Source organism: Nilaparvata lugens, chromosome 3, assembly GCF_014356525.2.
Source record: "Nilaparvata lugens isolate BPH chromosome 3, ASM1435652v1, whole genome shotgun sequence".
NCBI lineage: Eukaryota > Metazoa > Arthropoda > Insecta > Hemiptera > Delphacidae > Nilaparvata > Nilaparvata lugens.
In genome coordinates this window covers 37,545,505-37,565,154 of record NC_052506.1, presented here as the reverse complement: position 1 = coordinate 37,565,154, position 19,650 = coordinate 37,545,505, and the positions used below count along the sequence as shown (strand labels likewise).

At 34.2% G+C, this 19,650-nt stretch overlaps 1 protein-coding gene across 2 annotated transcripts in view; it reads right to left on the bottom strand.

Annotated features, from left to right (window-relative positions):
- Positions 1–19,650, bottom strand: part of LOC111054484 (homeobox protein OTX2) — a 69,118-nt gene that overhangs the window by 29,775 nt on the left and 19,693 nt on the right. For both annotated transcript variants that reach the window (XM_039423687.1, XM_039423688.1), the window contains exons 2-3: positions 12,123–12,164; positions 535–698 (exon numbers count right to left, since the gene is read on the bottom strand). In XM_039423687.1, the coding sequence (XP_039279621.1) occupies positions 535–698; positions 12,123–12,148 (190 nt within the window). In that variant the 5' untranslated portion in view covers positions 12,149–12,164. The remainder of the gene's footprint in view (positions 1–534; positions 699–12,122; positions 12,165–19,650) is intronic.

Genomic DNA, 19,650 nt, shown 5'->3' with positions numbered 1-19,650 from the left:
GTGTTAGGCTCATTTGGTATGAGACTACTCAACATCAGTGGTATTGGCTATTTACCAAAGTTTAAACACAGCAAGAGCTTCAAGGCGAAAGATTTAGTCAACTATAGAATAGAGACCATGGTACTTTCATTGAACATTTTCAAAAGAAGATCAATTGTAACGAAACTTCGCAGCTATAGTAAAAGCAATAACTTGCTTTAGTGTGTGAATGCTAATCCTGTCAATTAGAGAAAATTTGTAAGCTCACCATGATGAATTATTCACTCTAGGAAATGAAAGAACAAGTACATAGTGTTCTTTACAGAGTTTGATGGGAATCTATTGAAAATAATTTGATGAAGGCCCATTAAAAGTTTGATCATTCGATTAAACAATGTATTTCGAATGAAACTCATTCAAAACATTTTTTTAGTAAAGTTTCAACTAAAGGGTGACGATTCCGGTCAGACATAACGATGTTAATGAATTTAGAAATTTGTCAACATCGCACCCATATCAACAGAAAGTATGATAGAATGATTAGAATGTGCCAACCTGTAGGGTATCCCATGGAGGAGTGCAGCGAATCCATGGCGAGGCCGATCCCGTTGACAGAGTAGGGTGCGGCCGACTTGAGGTAGGAGGCCATGCCGGGTGCCGCAGCCGTCCCGCACGCACTGCTGAACGCCGGGAACGCCAGCTCCCCGTCCGGGTTGCATCTGCAACAACAAACAAGCACAGAAAACTTGTACAATACTATTATAAGTTTCACAATACTATAAAACTTATACTACCTATTATAATTTTTACACCAAACTTGAGATTTTGTCTCTCTATGGCACAAATAGCTAGTAGAATATAAAAAATCCTCACTACAATATATATAATTTATTGGGAGGGTGCCCCCCCTCCCCAAGGCCAAGGACGCACCTTCACTGGGGTTCCAAATTATTGAATACTATCCCATCACCCCTACAAATAATATAAGAGTAAAAAATATATCGCCAGTCACCTTTAACACTGCTGAGCTTTTTTAGACCACAGTGACCACTGTCTATAGCTGATTTTACTACAGTTTCTGTTCAAGGGTCAAGCACAGATGAGGCAAAGTGGCTTTGTTTATTTGCTTTGTGTGTATCAACTTTTCCTATGGTTCAATACTGATATAGGTTTATCTTTCTCACTTGTCAAGGAGTAGATTGGAAATGTTGTACTATGAATGGTTTGTTGATTGAACGAATGCTATTATTTTTAGAACTAAGATTATTTCTTAATATTATAAGACGAAGCGAAAGCTGCTAAATAGTGTCTGTATTTGTTCAAGACCACAGTAACTATATTACCCTTTGGATATAATGGATAATGACCATTCAGAGCCCATTCAAGGAATTTTTATTGTTAAATGGTATACACATCACGACTATTATTCATCCCCCATTTATTTTTTCGTGATTAAATAAAACATTTTGATTATTCTATTTGTAGGAAAATTACATTATCGTTCTTATTCCATTACCGTACTATTCTATTACGGCGATTGTCTACATTCTCCCTTACCCATTCCAATCACAGCTCTTTACCTATATTTTGTTCATAGTCAAAACACGAAAAAGCAATGACACTAGACCTGAGCCAGGTCACTCGATATTATTATTGTTACACGAAATAAGGGAATACTCAGAGTGATCCTGTGGTACTCAAGTAGAGGATAGAGAACCCAAAAATTGTTTATGAGATTAAATTCTCAAGTACTGCAACTCGATGACAAAAATGACAAATGGTAATGCAAGTTATATTTATTTATTTATTCATATACAATAGATACAATTAAGGTGAAAACAACAGTTATTCGCCCAAAACTGCTTTCACCTTGATATTTTTATAATAATGAAATTTTTATTTTTTTAAGATCAGTTCAATATGTTTTCTTTTGGATAAAACTGGAATATGATCAAGAATGTGGATTAGCGTCTATAATTATCATTCATCAAACTCTATGTGAATTTACATTGTCTGTAAATACTGTATTGTAGACATGAAGACTGTTGTCAGTGAACAAAGTATGTATGAGTTATCCCAAGCGGTTATAGTTATCAAATGGATCCTTGGAATTGTATAATATAAGCTTTTTCAATAATAAGCTTATCAACCCATCAATATGTGAATCAGATTTAACACAAAGTAACTAGAATGTGCTCTTGTAGGGAGAGCACCTTATTGAAAAGTGCAGCTATAGCTGAGACACAGTTCGGTGTCAAAGCCAGAAGTAAAAAACTGAATCGATACGTTACGTAATGGACCTTCCTAAAACAGGAGCCTCACCATTGATCCAGAACAATGTACACCGCAGTGGGAAAACCTATAAAGTTACATGCAACATTACCCCCAGCTGAAACGAATAACAAAGCATCATCGACTTACGTCATCAAGCTTGCTAAAACAAGAGACTAGCTGAGCAATGTGGAAATTTTTTTTAGAAGTTACAGAAAAAGAATGACAAATTATTTTTTTAGTTTGTTACTGAAATAGACTGACAAATGTATTTTTGACCAAATACAACATTCTCATTATCCTCATCTAAAGTTCCGTATTTGAATAATTTGAAGTATTTCTAGCTGAATTGAAATGTTCAATATTTAATAATTATTAACAAACAAAAATCCTGATTAAATACTGTGAATTTTAGGATTCCAATTAAATAATAGCTATTCATTAATTAGCATTTGAACAAATGCAATTTCTTATTTATTTCTATCCAGTGACCTATATTTTGACTATGACTTGATATTGATTGTGACTTTTGGAACAATGATGTTTCCCTTCACTTATATAAGAGGATTGTAGCTTATTCAAACCCCAGCTTCATTCATCTCTCATCATCCCTCTCAGTACCTACATACACATGCCATGCCTAGAAGGAGGTGAAAATCAAAATCTCAAAAATAAAATTATAATTCCAATGAATATCAGTTTTCCATTGATTTAATATGGAATTCATATGCTATGAAAATGAACAATTATCATTAGAGAGGGCTATGAATCATGAAAAATTTGAAGAGAGGAATCCTAATAGAATATTTTCCACCAATATTCTCGACAGGATAATAATGTTCATTTGTATTTATAATTAATTTTTATTTAAATTTAATTGTCAAACCTAAAAACCCTCCAATGTAAAGCCATGTGTATATTTTTCCTCGTCTTCATAGTATGTGACCAGAAACAACCACTAACGCATCACGACTATGTTACTTGACAAGATAGATTAAATGATTGAAGCTGTTGCAGTGGAGCTTGAGCAGTGTTGAATTATATTGAATATCAAGCCTAAACTCATTTCCCCAAGCCAGGATCTATTACATTGTTTCAGAATTTAGACAAGACTGAGTCTTAGGAGGGTGCAGTTTTTATTGTAGTGTAACTTAGAACAGCAATGCTGGAACGAGGCAAACAAGCGTGTTGAAGCGAGCATAAAAGTGCAACTTTTTTCCATGGATCGGAGCGCGGTTTCCACTTGATGGCAAGAGCACTGTGTGCCGCACCGTGTTCGCGCATTATTTGCTCTTTAACAGTTGTGCACTGAGTTAGTGGGGGTTTGTGTGGTGCTCGGGAAGAGGGGTTGGGGTTTTGAGCCTGCCGAATGATGCGAGAAAGGCAATTAGCCTGCTCGATCATCCGGAATCCCTCCGACCCTCGCGGCACACAGAAAGCCACCGGTCTTGCGGAAGGGAGGAGGACGCCTCTGGGAGACCTTCATTCTTCTCCTCTTCAAACGCTCATCAGCCCCACACTCAAGAATGGGATGCTTTCGCGGCCGCAAACCTCTCCACAAGAAGCTGCCACATTCTTCACCGTCTTTTAGCAATCCAAAGCTCTTTCATGACGACAAAGGACATGGTGTGGCTAGAATGTCGCAAATATAGATGATGATTTCAACAGTGAAATTATATTACTTGGTCTGGTGTCAATTATTGCACTTAATAATTTCTTGATCAAAAACAATTATTATAATCAGATTTCTGTTCAATGCAAAATAAGGAGAATATCATTTGAACGGGCGAAATGATTTTTGATGGATCCTCTTGTTTCATTCATGACTCCCTAAGAAAGCACAAAAGTTTCCGGAATTTTGTTTCCCAACGTTTTTGGAAAAAAATTACGAAAAATATCCAATCTTTGATTGGCCAAGCCTTTGCAGTTCTGGTCGATATTTCCAACATTAAAATACACTGAGTACTGCAAAAATATAATTCAGTCAATCAATCATTTTAATAATTTAAAAGCATTACTTCAACTCAAATTGAGTGAATATTGATTGTGATTATTGTCTATCCACATAACAATGTTTTATCACAGAATGCTGATATTTAACGTATGAAACACATTCGCTTGTACTGTTTGTTTATACAAAAATGTTCGGGCACTATCAACTCGTGGTACCAAGGTACCTTGTATTCTAGGTACATTGCTTTGTTGAGCAATATGATGGATGAATGAATAATGAGGTCTTTAACAAATTTTTAGTATAAATATTTCAATGCTCTCGAATCTTAAACTTGATTTCATCGCTATTGAGTGAACAAGTGTTTTATATCACATTTGGTGTCTCAATCTTGATATCATCTAGAGATACTTATAATTTATTTATTGTTTTGTCTACTACGTATTATATACTTTTAATATCAATACTGCTATAATATTTTCATGTAAATAAAGTTCTTTCCTTTCTTTCTTTCTTTCTTCGTGTTTCAATCGTAATGTTTCTATTTGATTCATCTGGATTTGATACCAATCTTTTGTACTCCATAAAAAACAACTTTCTTGTAGCAGATGAATGAAGTTGAAGTGGAAGTTGTTCCATTTGGAGGTACGTAGGCATGTTAAGCCTACGGAAATAAATAAAGCTGTGGAAGATTTTTGTTAAATAGTCTCTACTACTGTTAACTGTTTGAAAGCGTTCACGATAAATGCCTTCTCACATAATCTATCCCTTGACTATCGAATGAATTGCAAACACTCTTGAACCAATGAAATCTAATTTCTGCAGCTGAAGGCAGTTGTTTATGCTAATCGGATTGGCTGTGAGCGGACTCAAGCGGATTAACGGTATTCAAACAGGTCGCAGCATTTCATAAATAAATTTGACGACTGTTTACAGCTTTGATCGACTCGCGATCTACCCATTTGTGGTCCAAAACGATACGCATTATCATTAGTAGTTGCCAAACGGTGAAATAAACACCAAAACATTTTTCCACGAATTAGTCACAAATTAATTGCGTTTTGAACACTGCTTTGGTAGAGCACTATTGTGAGTCATATCGTGGATAATTATACACTTTTATTTTCAAATTAATTATAGTTACAGAAATATGAATCCTACAATAGCATGACTCAAATTATCGTTAAATCAGTGGAGTGTGGGAATATGAAGTTAGAAGATCAATTGATCTATTGATCAATAAAATCAATCCATCGTTTGCAATCATAACAGAATGTTTCTGTTTCATATTATCTATTCATTCGGTCTATAGCCGTTCATCAATTTTTCATTAGTATTAACTTCCACCTTTCTTATTCGAGTAATAGGTACTATCATTTAACATTTTACTTGCTACCCAATCCATACATATTTACATATTTGTACGATTCAAAACTTTTTTTCTTAAAAAAGAATAGTTCAAATCCTTAAAATCAGAATTTTCTCAATTTGTTTTTCATGGAGATAGAACTCACTTTTAATAGAAGCGTCTTTCAAGGAGACTTCTTGAGTTGACTTTCTTACAAGAATCCTCGCATTCTTTGTCTTGGAAGACATTGTTACCTTGGATTATCCAACTCGAAAGATCAAAGTTTCTCCAGTGCAGTAGTATTTCCAAACAAAAAACAATCTATTCCATTCTACTGAACTCACTGTATGACGCAAACGCAAATGATTTTTTGACTTTTTATGAGTTTTAATTCTGATCAATTCGTGGAGTTCAATAATTATTGGGGGTTGAGGAGTAGTTTTCCCACGCTCATTTTCATTCGAGCTAACAACGCTAGTGTCAGTGGCGGGGAAGGAGGGGGTTGGACGCAGAGTGCGTTCCCGAGATGGAGTTCTGCGTTCTTGGGGTGGCTCAAAATCTAAAACCAAATCTTGAGGGGGTAAAAAGGTTAACATTTTCTTGAAATAGTTATTTTATGTGAAGTATCAATCCAAAATAAAATTCCAAAAACACATAGTTGTTCTTCCTTTTCTAATATTGTGTTATTGTTAGTCTTTTGTTTCCATGGATGATGAAATGGAACCAATAGACTACTTGTATAATTTATTCTATGTTAATCGTGAAGAGAACTCTTCTAAAATTCAGATACAACTCAGAAGTCTGGAATCAGCGTCAATTCACATCTTCACAATTCTTCTATTTTCCGTCTTTTGTTGCAAAAACGATGAAACACATTCGCTTGTACTGTTTGTTTATACAAAAATGTTCGGGCACTATCAACTCGTGGTACCAAGGTACCTTGTATTCTAGGTACATTGCTTTGTTGAGCAATATGATGGATGAATGAATAATGAGGTCTTTAACAAATTTTTATCATAAATATTTCAATGCTCTCGAATCTTAAACTTGATTTCATCGCTATTGAGTGAACAAGAGTTTTATATCACATTTGGTGTTTCAATCTTGATATCATCAAGAGATACTTATAATTTATTTATTGTTTTGTCTACTACGTATTATATAAATTTAATATCAATACTGCTATAATATTTTCATGTAAATAAAGTTCTTTCCTTTATTTCTTTCTTTCTTCGTGTTTCAATCGTAATGTTTCTATTTGATTCATCTGGATTTGATACAAATCTTTTGTACTCCATAAAAAACAACTTTTTTGTAACAGCTGAATGAAGTTGTAGTGGAAGTTGTTCCATTTGGAGGTACGTAGGCATGTTAAGCCTACGGAAGTAAATAAAGCTGTGGAAGATTTTTGTTAAATAGTCTCTACTACTACTGTTAACTGTTTGAAAGCGTTCACGATAAATGCCTTCTCACATAATCTATCCCTTGACTATCGAATGAATTGCAAACACTCTTGAACCAATGAAATCTAATTTCTGCAGCTGAAGGCAGTTGTTTATGCTAATCGGATTGGCTGTGAGCGGACTCAAGCGGATTAACGGTATTCAAACAGGTCGCAGCATTTCATAAATAAATTTGACGACTGTTTACAGCTTTGATCGACTCGCGATTTACCCATTTGTGGTCCAAAACGATACGCATTATCATTTGTAGTTGCCAAACGGTGAAATAAACACCAAAACATTTTTCCACGAATTAGTCACAAATTAATTGCGTTTTGAACACTGCTTTGGTAGAGCACTATTGTGAGTCATATCGTGGATAATTATACATTTTTATTTTCAAATTAATTATAGTTACAGAAATATGAATCCTACAATAGCATGACTCAAATTATCGTTAAATCAGTGGAGTGTGGGAATATGAAGTTAGAAGATCAATTGATCTATTGATCAATAAAATCAATCCATCGTTTGCAATCATAACAGAATGTTTCTGTTTCATATTATCTATTCATTCGGTCTATAGCCGTTTATCAGTTTTTCATTAGTATTAACTTCCACCTTTCTTATTCGAGTAATAGGTACTATCATTTCACATTTTACTAGCTACCCAATCCATACATATTTACATATTTGTACGGTTCAAAACTTTTTTTCTTAAAAAAGAATAGTTCAAATCCTTAAAATCAGAATTTTCTCAATTTGTTTTTCACGGAGAAAGAACTCACTTTTAATAGAAGCGTCTTTCAAGGAGACTCCGTGAGTTGACTTTCTTACAAGAATCCTCGCATTCTTTGTCTTGGAAGACATTATCATTGTTACCTTGAATTATCCAACTCGAAAGATCAGAGTTTCTCCAGTGCAGTAGTATTTCCAAACAAAAAACAATCTATTCCATTCTACTGAACTCACTGTATGACGCAAACGCAAATGATTTTTTGACTTTTTATGAGTTTTAATTCTGATCAATTCGTGGAGTTCAATAATTGTTGGGGGTTGAGGAGTAGTTTTCCCACGTTCATTTTCATTCGAGCTAACAACGCTAGAGTCAGTGGTTGGGGGGAGGGGGTTGGACGCAGAGTTCGTTCCTGAGATGGGGTTCTGCGTTCTTGGGGTGGCTCAAAATCTAAAACCAAATCTTGAGGGGGTGAAAAGGTTAACATTTTCTTGAAATAGTTATTAATGTGAAGTATCAATCCAAAATAAAATTCTAAAAACACATAGTTGTTCTTCCTTTTCTAATATTGTGAGTCTTTTGTTTCCATGGATGATGAAAGGGAACCAATACTTGTATAATTTATTCTATGTTAATCATGAAGAGAACTCTTCTAAAATTCAGATACAACTCAGAAGTCTAGAATCAGCGTCAATTCACATCTTCACAATTCCTCTATTTTCCGTCTTTTGTTGCAAAACTATGACATTTCGACTTGACGGTCGTTCGGTTCGAAACGCACAGAAATAGAAACTGTTTAAAACTGTCAGAGTGAACGCGAAGGGGTGAACTTAATCGCTTATCAATAGGCTGACAAAGAGGAGAGAAGAGAGGAAAGGAAGAGAAGTTATTCAATTGCAGATAGGTGTAGCCGCACAAAGCGCGGTGCATTCATTCTTCCCGTATGAATGGGAGCTTGCGAGCTGTATTGCTACTTTGTTCCGCTCACTACGATACGTTTACTATATTCGGGCGTTGTCAATGTCGCAGTGTCGGCAAACAAAACATGGAGCGAACATCTGCCGAGCGCGACTCTGGCCGTCGCCGTTGAAAAGAATGAGCGACACTGAGCTGTCGTCGTGTCGTCAACTTGCCTGTCAAACCGGCGTTATAAACATAATTGTATCCAACCAATATAGGCGCGGAGCGGGCGTGAACTGCACAACAAACAACCTCTCTCATATCCCCCTCTTCTGTTGATTGCAAAGGTTATTTTCAAACTATGGCTATCGAGTTTCCAACAAGTGGGGATAGCTCATAGCTTCGGGGTACAAATAGACAATAACGAGGAAAACAATGTCGAGGAGGCGTCTATAGTAACTGTGTCAATATTGAAATTCGAATTAGTAGAATCAATAGGGCAACCCTAAATGTTATTACGAGGGTTATCAAGAGCTGCATTGATGAACAATAATAATAACAATACCATCAAATGCAATCAACATGTTGGTTACATATCTTGCAGTAATAAGGACGCCTGTTAAATTCATTTATTTATTGCCAATTAGAATATTCAAAACATATTACAAACTCTTTATAATATGACATATCATTAAAAATATAATTAAATGAACATAATTACTCACAAATGTACTTGAATAAAATTAAAATTAAATATAAAATCTAGGCATCACCAGCAAAAAGAAAATCTTTGTCCGCTGGTGAGAGTTGAAAAACATAATATTTCGAAATAATGCAGAAAATTAAGGTTAAATTTAACTTCATAACAGCAGAATCATAAAAGATCAAAAAAATATTGTAACCTATGTATCAATGTATAAATAAACAAAATGTTTATTTTTCCGTCCTATGGAATCTATTAGATTGAACGAAACTTGACAAACACATATACTCATCATGTGTATGATAAGTTATGTTCAATCTAATAGAATCTATAAAGACAGAGAAAAAACATTTTGTTAATAACTTTTGTGCAAACGCAGCTTTAGTCTGATAAGTCATGTTATCATAAGATTCATGTACACATTATTTAGATAACCAAGGTTGGTCAATAAACAAACAGTCAATTTGAAATTATTTTTTTTTTTCAAAAATGTTGATCCATTGTTGCATTAAATCTTAGAAACAATTTAATCAGAATAACGGCTAAGCCACACGAAGCGTTTTCCAGACGAGTCGGCTGGGCAGGAAGTTCTTCGTTTGGCTGATTGGGTTGGCGGTCCGAAATCAGCTGATAAAGAGCCAATCGGAGAGCTTCCTTCCCTGCTGATTCGTATGAGAAACGCTTCGTTTGGCTTAGCACTAAGTCTCCAATCTTAGAAACATTCAAATCAGAATACGACAATAATAATATTATTCATATGGGAATAGAAGTGAAATCTTCTTAATAAAATCTGCTTTAAACATGTGTTCTCCAGTTCCATAGTGAAAAATATGAGTTTATTTCTTACGCTATTAAGTAACAGTAGGTTTAGCAAAAATATTATAGAATTCACTTTTGATTTCAATCCCAACAATAATTGAAGAATGTGGAATAAAGAGTTAATCGTCTGTTTCAACAATCAAAGTAGAGTCAATAATGATAATCCATACTTGGTATACTAAAAAATTGGGAAGTAGGAAATCAAGGGAAGATATTACTTACGAAGCGTTGAAAACAATATTTCATTGCTATACGAATACAGAAAAAGTGAATTCTCTTGGATTGCTGAGTAACAGAGAAATGTACCAGAAACCCTGTTACATTTGAATCAAGAAATCCCAATACGATTATAGAGAAACAGCTCAATAAGTGATTTCAAAAAATGTATAGACATATTCATGCTCAAGCCTGTACAAATATACAATTTTCACATAGATGACTTGCTATGAATTGTATAAACCGGAATTCCTCGATAACTATTGATAGATGATTTTAAACTTGAAGATTAATTAGTATGGAATCATTCAAATCAGTTTAAAACTTTCGTCATTTTTGAAAAGCCCAAAAAGTTTAAAGGCCAAAAACTTAAATCAGACACATCATAAATGATAGAAGATACTACTCTTCAAAGAGTTCAACTATCACATGTATAGCTTTAAAGAGCTTTGTAAGAGCTCATAAATCATCAGATCAGATTGAAGATTGTGCTGTTGTTTTCTCTCCTGTGCATTGCTAGTAGAATATCCGTTATTCAATTTGACTATTCAAACCATCAAAATTCTCACTCAAAATTTATGAGAATCAAATATAAGAAATAGAAGTTCTTAAAAAAATTGAAGTCTGCCTCTCTTCACACCTGTGCAATCAACTCTCCAAAATAGAGAGCAACCAGTGATAACGTGACAGGAGTGAGACGGGGGAAGCTGGATCACAGTACTCTAATACCCTCTTGGAGAGGCCTCTTGCATTGCTGGCGCGAGGGTGGACGGGCACTTATTGGCATGCGGTTTTCAAAAGAGTCTCTCTTTCAACAGGGCAAGATGAAGCACGCGATATTAACGCTGCACTGAATGGAGCAGCACTCCAACCCCCCGCTGAGAGTAATAGGAGTCGAAAGCAAACACCCCGCCTCTCTCTCTCCCATTCACTGTCCAACTATTCATACGAACAGTACTTTTCAATAAAAGCAGCTCGCCCCACTTCATTTCACGCTACCAAAATTCATATTAACCGCCAAGAGGTAGAACCCCGAAATAGATACAGTATTCATAAAGGCTAGTCCTCAATATAGATATTTGAGGTTTGATAGCAAGTATCATATCCCATTCATCGAACTATGTATATCGTCTGAATAATACATATACATCGCTCATGAACATATAACTACAGAGTATTATGATAGTTGACAATAATTCCACTCATTTAAAATTTGAGAACTTGAAACTGTATTTTCCGTTACGTTATGAAAATAGTAATAAAATATTTACGAATAACCTCTGGATATCACGTGTAATCACGATATCATATAACAATTAATAACAATCTCTAGTTGAAAATTTACCAGAGATACGTAATGATGTGACAACCAAAACTTTGTTGTTAATTTATTATATCGTCATGTTGATAAAGAAGTGGTTGCAACAGTTTGAAGTATTTTAGCTCGAAATGGATATCTAATACAATATCATTCCTCTGCTTCATGGATAATTCTCTTCTCATTAGAGACCATGACCGTGAATATTGATTTATTACGATGCATCATTACAGATCAAATCTCACGTACAACTTACAGCGATATTACATCGCAGTATTGCTGTAAAACTAGTTTTTCGTTATTTTAATAAATAAATACTCCATTACGGTCAATTATTTCCATTAGATTGAGAATTGATCAACTTACCATAATTTATGTAAATCTACAGGAATTTCTAAATGAACTGGTTAATTGGTAGGTCTCGGTGTAACTTTCTTACCCTCCTGACAAGCTGTTCGGCCACATGGAGTCGGCTTGCAACCTGAAAATGAACATCACACAAGAGTTAGAATCTAGGAGACGTACATAAATTAAATATTTTAATATCAACTCATCCAGTATCTATTCAAATATGAATAATAGAAGTTTTATAAACCTCTACTGATTGTATAGTAATCAAAGTCTTATGTATATCATTCATCATTGTAAAAATTGTACATTGTGTACATTGAGTGATTGTGGAAGAGAATTTTCTGTTCCAGAGAGGTCCCTTATTTGAGACCATTGGCGTAGATAGCTGTTTGACATTGGGGGGGACGTACTGGGGGGTCTGGGGGGCTTGTTCCCCAGTCGAGGGGGGAAGATTTTTCTTTAAAAATAGCTTATTAAAATGATGGTTTTCGAAGCATATTTCACTTCAAATCCGTTTTAAATCCTCTTATTTGGCAGTAGTAAATTAGTGGGTAAATAAATAAAATTCTGAGTTAATGGTTTTAAGTTTTACTAAATACAAATTATTTACAGAAAAACAGCATAATAAAACAGCATTAGTTGTATTGTGTGTTTTGATTTCCAACCAAATCAGGATAGCTAAATAAGCATAAAAAGTTCTCCACTCACAAACCATACAAAGCTGTAATTTTTACTTAAAACTGTGTTACAAAGACCAACATAAATAAAAATCGTAAATCTTGATGATTGTAACTCTTGTAACTGTCCTTGTTTGAAGAGAGTTTCAGATACAGAATACTTAGGTAACATAATAGACGAGTGTGTTAGTGTGTGTTCGTGCATAATAAGGATATAGATTCTGCTAGGATACTTTGTACACTGGTTACTCTTGTCATACATAACTTACAAATGACACTATGTATAAATATTTCATACAAGGTAAGTTTATTCCCAATTCACAAATAAACTAATAAAAATGTGTTATCGTAATAAAAAATTGAATAAATTTTTCCAGAGGACATATCCTATACCATGAAATATTGGGGGGACGCGTCCAGGATCTACGCCCATGTTTGAGACCATGAATTCCATGAGTCACATTGTTGTTGTACGCCTAAAACGCAAAATGACACATCAATTTGAAAACTTCAAATGAATCCGTTCCAGGAAATTGGAGCCATTGAAGTGTTTAATTAAATGACAATTATAATTCCTCATGATCCAATGTGAAAATGAGAAATTGAAACGAATTTTGATTATGAATCGAAATTTCATTTCCCTTTCTTTTATAATAATTATGGCAAATAAATATTAACATTTAGGAAGAAGAATAAGAACAAAGAGAGCATTTATTTATTTCTGCTTACTCAGCCAGCTGTGGGTGAGCACCCAGCCATTGCTTGTATTGGTAGAGGAGAGAAATTATTTTCTCCTTACTCAGTTGCCGGCAAGCTGCCCTAGGTTTAACAACAACTCCACGATGTGATATTTCATTTCAAGTTTCTTTCTTTCTATTTTGTTAAGTTATTTTGAATTTTTCGACATATGATGATATTTGTATGTATATAAGCTATACTCTAACCCGCTATTAAAGGTTAGAGTATAACTCTATCTCATTTGTTATACTTTTTTATTATATTTTAGGTACTTTTCATTGTTACTTTCATTAGAGCAGATTGATAGATTATGTGCGAAATTGATTATTGAATTTTTGTTCATTCTGAGAGTTGACTAACTTAAAAAGTAATCCACTCAAGTAAAAAAGAAATGTTATTATTAATTTGTTTTGATAAATATTATGTCATATAGTTCATTGGGAAAAGTAATTATCAATAGTTTTCTTAATCGTTATAACTGGATTATCAACTTAGTGTAAAAGTGGATTACTGTAACTGGATTAATGAAAAAGTAGACTGTATATTAGACTACCTTACAATTATTCAAAGGGTTGAAGTCTGAATGTACTTGAGATAATCGTTCACACTAATGAATGTAATAATTGAAACGTTCCTTTTAGAAAGATAAGTATTAAGTTCGAATTAGAAATTATTCTTGGCTGTTTTATTTCACAGCGGACCATGTTTGTGGCAAACTAATTTACGACTGACTATGGAAGAACGATCCTTGTTAATGCCAAATCAATCCATTGATTATTATGAATAGGGGACAAGGGACTACTAATGCATAATACGAGGAGCAGGTGAAAACGGATATGGAGGAAAGGAAATAATTGCCAATCTGTGTTTTCTTTTAAGCAATTATGGAACATTATTACCAAATACTCCGCGACGTAACTCGGTATCGAGGTAATGTGACGATCAAATTATATTTTCTGGCATTGAGATTCATGAAAGACTTTATTAAACAAATATATGGGCTCATCAATTTAGAATAAGGATATTGTCATGTATATAATATTTTGTGAAGTAGTAATCCTTTTTTATTTTGAATAATGAATTTCTAAACATTCATTGTGTTTGATTGAATTTTTCATGAATTCATTCCATTAGATGAGAATACCGAATAATTAGTAATAGGGTTTCCTTATTACTGATTATCAATAATTTATAAATTATTTCCATATTTTTAGAAAATCGTCGTTTTAACAAAAAAAAAAATTATTCAAAATTTCTTTTCAAAACCTATACGACAGCGATTTCAAAATAAAGGATAAAAGCATAATTTAACCATCAATATTGGTGGCATTGCATTTCTCCTTTATTGAATGACCTTGTCATCATTGAAAACTATTTTTATCGTTTCAAATTCAAATTCAAATTTATTTTGTCAAATTGAAAACAATACAATGAAGACTATGAATCATAAAAATAATAGACAAGCAAGAAATACATAATAAGATTCTAATAACACATAAACTCTTAAATTAAAAATAACTTGTTTTCTATCTGACGAAGCCAGCAAAACCTAGGTTTGTACGCTGGAATAGGTAGATGGTACTAAACTGATATAGCTTGTAAGGGAAAATGTAAAACACTTTCATGTTCACAAAAATGTTAGATAATGTTAGAGAGAGAGAGAGAGAGAGAGAGAGAGAGAGGAGAGAGAGAGAGAGAGAGAGAGAGAGAGAGAGAGAGAGAGAGAGAGAGAGAGAGAAGAAGAATAAGAAGAAGGGAAGAGAAAGAAGGATGAAAAGCGAAAGAAGAAAGTAAGGAGAAAGAGAAAGAAAAGAAAAATTGAAAAGTACATATAGGTACAGAAGTTTTCAATTACTACAAGATATTATTGAATTCACCCTGCAATTTTATCCAATCCTCCATTACTTGCAAAGTTGACTTTGAGATCCTGTTCATGAGAAACTTTCCGGTATACAATTGATTAATTTATGGCATAAATGATCAAATTGCCTCCTACACACAGTTAGGTCCGTTCGTGGTACAGGAAAAATGGTAGGCGAACGAAAACTGTACTTTTTTACATGAGCTGTGAACAGATTTCTATTTTTATTCAGATACACAATTAAATTCTTTACAAAAAATGTGTCTAATTTTAAGTACTTTGAACTCGCTATATAATAGAGAGTTGGGGTAGCGTGTGTTTGCCAAGTGCAGCCCTGATAATGTGTCTCTGGATCACTTCTATCTTTCTGAAATGGGTCCCCATACTCTTATTCCATATTGGAAGATGGCCTCCTGAGCATAAGCAAAGTATACTATTTTAATAATTTTAATTTCGTTTAACTTGTTTTATTTATAAAATTTATGAATGATATCTTTCTTTTTGCTACAGGTGTTGTTAATGTGGATATTCCATTTTAAATATTCATCCAGATATACTCCTAAATACTTGAATGCATTTTGTTTTTAATTCAGGTGTTTTCCCAAGTTATAATAGCAAATTTAATATGCAATAGGCTAGAACCATCATTGTAAGTGAGTTAGCAAAATAAATAATTTTCTCTCTCTATTATGAACGGCCATATCTTCGAGTTTCCCAGGATAGATATTTAAAAATTGTGGCTCTGAGTCGTCGAGGAATGTAGATTATGGAATTATCTCTCAAACTAAGCCTTCCTGTCGCGACATAGAGTGCGATAAGGTGGAAAACAGCAAGATATTGAAATTATAACAAACTACCGATTTTGCAATTACCTTTTGGTCCTAAGGCTCTAGGAGCCACGCGACGATTGGTCAAATTGATTCCCTTCGCCCAATAGGAGACCTGTTTCTAAATACAGTAGTGGGGCGATTCCCCAGCCGAGAGACCAGATTACGTTTCGGAGTACACTTTGCTAGGAGCACTACGAGAGTAAAGATGTGGTCATTATGTTTCACCCTTTTTGGGCAAGTTTATAATATTATTAGTTAATGTGGGAGTTAGTTTTATTTTTATTAAAGTTTAATTTTCTAGTAGTGCCATGTCCTGAAAAGTTAAATTGTGTTGATTCATCATGTAGGAATAATTGTTTCTTCAAATAACCGCTAAGGTACGTAAAATAAGGTTAAAATATAATTTAGGGAATTCAATTAATTTAAACTTCCATCTGAGTATTGTACCAACAAAGTCTGTTCAATTTGATAATATTGATTGAGAATATTTGAGTTATTGTTTCTGAACAGATGTTATTGTAGAGAATTGCTGAAAATCAAGAAGATAATCTTTAAATTAGAATGTAAATTTTAATATTATGTCAAGTTTGAGACTTGCTAAGGTTTTATATTTTTCTGACTGTGTTTTCTCATGGCGTTAAGGCTTTCAACTGAACGCTAAATTATTAAATTATACCAGAACTTTTGAATAATCTGTGAAGAAAAATCCATTAATTCTGATACAAAGAATCAGTAGTTTAAAGATAAAAATCTATATAAAATGAGGATTCAAATAGAATGAGAGAATTTAAATAATCTGTAATCAATAGATAACTTCTGTTTTAGCTTTTGATGAATTGTAGGAGGAGTTAGAAATTAATGCTGTAATTCTGTAATACGTTTATTCACAGCGGTTCATGTGTGACCCCAAACCAACTTCATGTTTCACCCCTTCAAAACATCATGGACTTCACGGGCAAGGCATGTCGTAAGAGGTCCTGAGGATGATACATGACCAGAATTGACGTAAGGCCGATTCGGGAGACGGAGGTTCCGCATCACAAGATGACTTCCCGACACCATCAACTCAACTCTTAGAAGAAAACACCGAAATAACAAAATAACATCGAAAGGAAACACGACGGAAACCATCAACAAAGTGCAGTTCAGCGAAACAAAGGTCATACAAAAATGTCAATCAAAGTGCGGGTTTGAAATTGGTGTATGGGGTTATCGACGAAATTTGGGTTCGTTGGGTTTTTCTGTTTTGAGTTTTGTTCTGAAATTAATATTTGCAACTGATATTATTTGGTTTGGTGACGTATTAATATCTAACGTAAGGATAGTAATGCGCCCCAGATCAGAGAATAAAGGTAATGTAACGTGTTAATTTTAATATGATTCTTATTCTCTTTCTTGTCAGTATTGTTGATATTTTGTTTGTTTTAAAATATTGTAGTGTTAAAATAGTGAACGGCGATTAAATCAGGCATGGCAAAAACTTATTGTAGTTTTCCTGACTCTAACCCGTTCGCCTGCATGAATTGAAATAGTATAGACTCAGATTCATTTTCTAGATGTGCCGGCCTACTTTAAAATTCTAAAAATTTTCTTCAAAATTATTTTTATTTTATTACCTTTATAAAGGTTAGGCACAATTTACTCTAGCCAATGCCAATGCTTGATGACCTTATGTAATTAGTCTGTTTGATTCTAATCTCATCATTATTTATCCATCATCATTTTTAATGATTTTGAGCAGAACTCTTGTTTTACGACGTCTTCACCTTGCTCATCTTTGGGATACAAAATTAAATTGTATTTTTGGAAGGGATTTAATCATAGTGACTCTTGAATACATAGATTTGGAATTCTCTTACAGAAAATGTTTCCATCAGAAACCTCCACGATTGATCAGTGTTTCAATAACAGTACCCTCTTCAAATACAATATCCTCAGCATTTGTCGTTTTCACATTCCTGTGATATTCCCTCAACTTCATAACAGATATAATGTCTTTGTTAATACTGCAATTTACTGAATATACCAGTCTAATATGTTTTGCATTGACAGTGTGTTTACTAGAACGACCGTGGGAGCAGCAGCAACCGGCCAGCAAACGTTGCGTCTCAACAACTAACAACTACTGCGGTGAAGAAAGAACGATAGAGGAAAGTTCGGCTGCAAGAGAGAGAAAGTGATTGTGAGAGTGCACGCATGCGATCGTTGAACTGTTGTTAGCAATAAGAAATAGTACATTTATATTGTAGGTGGATTAGCGCGGCGCAGTGTGCAAGAACACCCTCAGTCGTATTCATGGGACTCCTTGTTCGGGACTCTCCCGTCCTGGAGGACTCTCGCTTCGCTGCGCCCTTTCATAGGCACCCTGTAATCCTTCGGGATTTATTCCCGGCCAAATGTCGGATCCGAACCAGGCTTCTTCTTCACCTCCCCCCACCCTTTTTCCTCACCAGTACCTCCTTCTTTTTCCTACGAATTCAATCTCGTCCCTTCACTTTCTTCCAACTCCGTACCAACACCCTCTACATCAAATTACGTACTAAACAACCAACTACCTACTCCACTCTTCACTCTCTCACTCGCACTCACGACGACAGCCTGCGTCTACTACACAAATGGGGGCTGCGACTCCTAAACAGCTATCTACTTCTCTTTAGCGCTTCACGCGTGACTGGTGCCGTTGTAATTGCATTCGCAACTCAATCACATGTAGTCGAGTTGTATTATTCATTCAAGCAATATCGAAACCACATTGCAACAATCATTGCCCCCGCAATCATAGTTGTGACAATGATAGTATCTCAAACTATTGGTATTATATTGATACAAGTACGAGTATTATGGTACGAGTGATGGAGATTGTTGGAATTTCGTATTACTTACTTTTTAAATATAAATCTATCAGTGATCACATTGATTCAATAAACAATTGGATCATAAGAATAACTTCTTCTCTTAGAAAAAGGGAAATTCACACTTTCTATAGGATTTGCAAGGGGTGGAAAATCAAATGTTCATCATATCGAGTTATCATATTTTTATTAATCATTATATAACTATGGATTATGAAGATGTAATCAATTATATTGGTTTTTTATTATTTTGGACACTATTCTAGCTTTACATAAATCGATGATGAACAAAGCAATAAATGATACAGTATTAGCAGAGAAAACTTATACGGTTTTCAAAATATTGTTTTCTTTGATATTAGTATCTCATTCAACACAATCATAGGGAAATGAAAATTATATTGTGAAAATACCAGTAATTATCAGTATTCGATACCAGTAAGATCATGAATGACAGGTGGAAGCTGTCAGTTTTTACATTGATTAATTTCATAAATTATTGAATAATGGACATTTTAATTACTGGTTTTCCATATCAGTAAGATCATGACAGATGAAAGCTGTCACTTTTTACATCGATTAATTTAATGAAGTAATGCAATAATAGACATTCTTGATAGGTAATGATGTATTTCTTACAATTTTGTCATTGTCTTTC